The sequence below is a fragment of the Nyctereutes procyonoides genome, unplaced genomic scaffold (genome assembly GCF_905146905.1).
Source record: "Nyctereutes procyonoides isolate TBG_1078 unplaced genomic scaffold, NYPRO_anot_genome, whole genome shotgun sequence".
NCBI lineage: Eukaryota > Metazoa > Chordata > Mammalia > Carnivora > Canidae > Nyctereutes > Nyctereutes procyonoides.
The window spans coordinates 11,476,874-11,481,760 of record NW_026575044.1 but is presented as its reverse complement, the minus strand read 5'-3'; the positions used below and the strand labels follow the sequence as shown (position 1 = coordinate 11,481,760).

General features: G+C 63.7%; 1 protein-coding gene across 1 annotated transcript; it reads left to right on the top strand.

Annotated features, from left to right (window-relative positions):
- Positions 1-909: 909 nt before the first annotated feature.
- MIXL1 (Mix paired-like homeobox) lies at positions 910-4,311 on the top strand. Its single transcript, XM_055324358.1, has 3 exons — positions 910-972; positions 1,984-2,151; positions 3,161-4,311. The coding sequence occupies exons 1-3, from the start codon at positions 910-912 to the stop codon at positions 3,461-3,463; spliced, it is 534 nt and encodes a 177-aa protein (XP_055180333.1). The 3' UTR covers positions 3,464-4,311.
- The last annotated feature ends 576 nt before the right edge of the window (positions 4,312-4,887 follow it).

Below are 4,887 nucleotides of genomic sequence, written 5' to 3'. Positions count from 1 at the left end.
TTGGTGGAGAGTCTGCTTCTCCCTCTGCCCCCTCTCCCTCCCCCTGCTCATGCTCTCTTTCTCATTCTTCTTTCAAATAAACAAAAAAACCCCACCTTTTTAAAAAAAACGGGGTTTGGGTTAATGAAAGAATGACGGAGCCTAGTAAAACAGAGGGTCTGACCTCTCACCCCTTATGCCCTCTGCCTGAAGACTGCAATGATCCCGCAAAGGAAAAGGAGGGGAGGGGGTGTGGGTGAAGATAGAGGAGCAGGCTGGGGACCGGCTGGGCTGACTGTTAGAGTCTCAGGGTTTGACACCCAGCCCCTGGCACCCCTGTCACACTCCTGGCCCCCCATCCCCACCCCCTCCCCCTGGCCCCCGGGGGGAGAATCAGGCACAGAGCTTCTGGCCGCAGCAGGCTTTCTGCTCGGATGCTAGGAAAGCCCACGCAGGACGACAACACCCCAGGCCTTCCCGGGGGGCCTCACAGCATCCCAGAATGGATAGCCAGGCAGGGACAGTGCCTGAAGGCCCCTCCTGAAGGATAGCCACCTTGCAGAGTCCTGGCGAAGTCGGGGCTGCGGTTCTGGGAGCAGGAAGCGCGGGCTCCTCCCCTGCGTGGAGCAGTTCGCAGGCAGGACCCACTAAGGGAAGCCAGGGGCATCCTGCGCAGCCGGCGCGCGCGCGGGGAGGGTCTGGCGCCGGGGCCTCCCTGACCGCCCGCGGCGTGGGACGGCAGGCGGGCTTGGCGAGCGCCGCTGGAGGCCCAGGCCAGGTCACGAGCCTGTAACCCAGGGCGCTTTCAGGCCGGCCGTGCCCAGGAGACCCTCCGGCCCCCCCAGAAGGGCCGCCCCCGCTCCAGGCTAGGTCTCGGCCTCCCTCGGGGGCCTCTTCCTCCGCACCCCCCACCCCCCATCCCGACTCGGGATGCGCCGGGGAGGCCGGCGGAGGGCGGGGGCCGGGCTGCGGGACCACCGGGTACCGGGTCTGGTACGTAGCCGGGTGTGTGTGCGCGCGGGTCGGTAAACACCTCCCGGGACGCGGACGCGGGCCAGGGTCGCTGCCCCAGCCTGGTGCGGCGCCGAGGGGCGGCCGGCCCGGGATGTGGATTGGGGCCGGCGGGCGGGGGACATCGCTGGGGGGGGGGTGATTGGGGGAGGCCGGGGCCGGCGGGGCGGGGGCATCGCTAGGGGGGGAGATTGGGGGAGGTCGGGGCCGGCGGGGTGGGGGCATCCCAGGGAGGGTGATTGGGGATGGCCGGGGCCGGCGGGGCGGGGGCATCGCTGGAGGGGGTGATTGGGGGTGGTCGGGGCCGGCGGGCCGGGGGCATCGCTGGGGGGGGGTGATTGGGGGAGGTCGGGGCCGGCGGGGCGGGGGCATCGCTGGGGGGGGTGATTGGGGGAGGCCGGGGCCGGCGGGGCGGGGGGCATCGCTGGGGGGGGTGATTGGGGGAGGCCGGGGCCGGCGGGGCGGGGGGCATCGCTGGGGGGGGTGATTGGAGGAGGCCGGGGCCGGCGGGGCGGGGGCAATCCTGGGGGGGGGTGTGATTGGGGGTGGCCGGGGCCGGCGGGGCGGGGGCATTGCCGGAGGCGGGGCAGGATGGGCGGGGGTCGCCGTCCGTGGGGGGGGCTAAGTTCACGCCTCCCCTCCCCCGCGCGCGGCGGCGGAAGCGGCAATTCCCACGGCGTCTGGCGGGGCTGGGGGCGGGCCGGCCCCTCGGGGGACACGGGCCTCCGCGCGCCCGGCCCTTTGAGCGCGCCGCCGCCCCTCCCTCGCCCGCGCCCTATAACCCGGGGTCCTGGCTCCTCCGGCTGCGCACTCGCTGGCGCAGCGATGGCCGCGGCTCGGTCCCACCAGCTCGGCTTCGGGACGGCCCCCGCCCTCCCCGCGCTCCCCGCGCCCCCCGCGCCCCCGCCCGGCCCCGCCGCCCCCGCCGCCCCGCCTCGTGTCCCGGGCCCCTTCCCCGGCTTCCTGGGTGCCCGCCCCGCGCCCCCCACGTGCCCCGCGGGCGCGCCCGCCCCGTCGGCCTCGCAGCGCCGCAAGCGCACGTCGTTCAGCGCGGAGCAGCTGCAGCTGCTGGAGCTCGTGTTCCGCCGGACCAGGTACCCCGACATCCACCTGCGCGAGCGCCTGGCGGCGCTCACCCTGCTGCCCGAGTCCAGGATCCAGGTGAGCCCCCCACCTGCCGGCCCCCGGCCGCCCAGGGGGTGAGGTCGGTACTGTGGCTGGGGCGGTCGTCGGTGTCCGGCTTCATGGGGGCCCCTGCAAGGGTCCGAAAGTCCACCCCGAGCAGGAGGGTGAGAAGGATTTTCGCACTTTTACCTTGTTGGGGAGGAGACAGGTGAGGTGCGGTTGGGGCTTCCCGGGGTGGGACACTGACTCTCCGAGTGGCCCCTGCGCCCCCGAGGCCACTTTCCTGGGCGGGGTGTCTTGGGCCTGGAATTTTGGTTCGAAGGGATGTGACTTCTCGGGGTAAAGCCTGAAGCACGTGGAGCTTCTGGTGACACTTTGAAGAATCCGGTGATTCAGATCGGAATCCTGCAGGTTGCTGTGGACAAGAGCCTGCCGTTTTGCGCGCGAGTCTGCAGCGTGTTGGCCTGTGACACACGCGCTTTTAAGTACGAGTCCTCGGTGTAACCCTGGCGGGAGCGGGCTTGCTTCCCGCGTCCCCAGTGGAATGCTTGTGGGCTCCCGCAGTTGGCACAGAGGCTGCTTACGAGGACACCCTCAATATTGGCGGGGAGACGGTGAGCAGAAACATCCACAGATGGCAAGTCCGCAGAGCAAAAACGCCTTGATTGACCAGACAAGGGGCTATACTTCCAGAAATTGAATTTCTAAATTGCTTTAACACCTGTCAGTCATCTTCAAGCATAGAAGCATTTCATTCTCAAATTCTAAGTGCTTCTCTTTTGCCCCCCCCCGCCGCCCCCCGCTTTTCATTGCAGACATTGCAGGTAGAACTGTGTGGTTTTTCCCATTTTGCGCCTGGGAATGGGGAAGCAGGGCGAGCCTGGGGGCCTGAACCCCTGCCTGTAGGCTGGGTGACGTGGGGCCGTGCTTTCTGAAAACGCTGAGGCTCTGGTGCAGGGAGCCAGGGCCCGTTGGACTGGAACTCAGGAGCCTGGAGCTGGCGGAAGGACTCCAGCCCCTAGCAGCTTCTTTCTCCCTCTTCCAGGTGTGGTTCCAGAACAGGCGCGCCAAGTCCAGGCGGCAGAGCGGGAAATCCTTCCAGCCCCCTTCGGGGCCTGAGCTTTTCCTCCACCAAGCTCAGGAAGCGGAAGCGAAGCGTCTGAAGCCGCAGCTGCCTCTTGAAGTGGACGTGAACTGCCTGCCTGACGCCAACAGGGTTGGAGAGGGCGTTTCCCACCCCAGCAGCCAAGGTCAGAGCTTCGGAACCTATTCTCCCCTCTCCGATGACGCTGTCTCAAAGCTGGACTCATGGGAGGATCACATCTTTTCTACCTTTGGTCACTCTTGAGTCAGGGCGAGGTCAGGATAAGCTCTGAGGGGCTGTCACTGAGTTGGGCGACACATGTCAGAATGCTGTCCCTTCTGGCTCCCATGCCGGGGACACGCGCGTCCTGGCCTCGGTGGGGGTTTTCACCAGCGTCTCTTGCCTGGGAAGCTCCCTCTCCTCAGCCTGTGAGCCTGGACCCGGTTCTCCTTCCTCCGAAGCCCCCTCCCTGCCAGGCCCTCAGTCTTTGGACCCGCGCATCTCCAGATCCGCGCCTCTGCTCCTTCAACCGTCTTGCCCTCACCTTCCGTCCTGCCCTCACTTTCCAACGGGCTTTGTCGGAACCCCTTGCACCCTTTACAGGAACACTGCAGCCAGGCTTCCTTTCCCCCTGGCCTTGAACTGACTTGAACCCTGTCCACGCCCTGTCCCCGAGACTTACTGCTCTTCTAGGTGGCCAGTCATCTTTAGGCTCGAGCACGGCTCCAGTGATTCTGCATGCAGATCATTGCAAGAGCCCCCTTGGCATCCCCCGGCTTTTCACACATCTTCTCTTTAGAAATCTGTAGTAGCCTCCAGTAGCCACCAGATGGAAAAAAACCTTCTGACCCTTGCAGACAACCACCTGACACCTCCAGCCATCAGGACAGCTGTGCAGAATTCAAGGTCACTCGTGCACGGCTGTGCCTGTCTCCGGCCCCTCCTGATTGTCAGGGACCTAACGAGTACCTGGTTCCTTCAGTCACTCAAAGGACCCCCCACCCCACATCTGAACTGTCTTCTAATCCTGATCTTACTTACCTCTTACTCCAGCCGCACCAGCACTGCCTGTAGCACTTGCCATTGTACCAGGTGCAACTTGGGTGGGTTATTAAATGCTTTTCACAAATGCTTCACTGTCATTCTGTTGAAATTAGTTCTATCCTTTGGATTGCACGTTGTGCGGTGTGTCACCCCACAAATTGCTTGGCACACATTGCGTGGCCCTGAAAACTGTGGAAGAACAGAGTCTCTGCAGATGTAGTGGATCGCTGGAGTTCCTTGGGTCATCAGGCTGCTGTGCTGAGGGCTCATTAAGAGGTCACATGAGTGTCGGTTTCAGATTTCTCTCACTTTATGTATTTTCAGAATGTGCAGACCTAAGGAGGGCACTTGATGGGATGGACAATGGGTGTTATACTATATGTTGGCAAATTGAATTTAAATAAAATATTTTTAAAAAGGATGAATTGGCATCTGAGAACAACAACAAAAGAACGTATGCAAATTAGTGTCTAAGTTAGCCTGAGATAACTTAAAATCTTGTCTTGATGTTTTGAGGGTTTTTCAAACTTCTGGGGGTCTGGGGAGACCATTTGTCTATAGGGTGGCCGGGGGTGTATGGGTCACTCAGGGGGAGGCTTGAAGGAGCGGTGGGTGGAGCCAGGACTCCTGTCTGGGTGTTGCTA

What these genes read in the sequence shown, in the direction of transcription:
- MIXL1 (XM_055324358.1), top strand. Translation starts at nt 910, where the DNA reads ATGCGCCGGGGAGGCCGGCGGAGGGCGGGGGCCGGGCTGCGGGACCAC. An exon ending in ACCACCGGGTACCGGGTCTG is followed by an intron (nt 973 to 1,983) that starts GTACGTAGCCGG and finishes CCCCCCACGTGC; the next exon opens with CCCGCGGGCGCGCCCGCCCC. An exon ending in TGCCCGAGTCCAGGATCCAG is followed by an intron (nt 2,152 to 3,160) that starts GTGAGCCCCCCA and finishes TCCCTCTTCCAG; the next exon opens with GTGTGGTTCCAGAACAGGCG.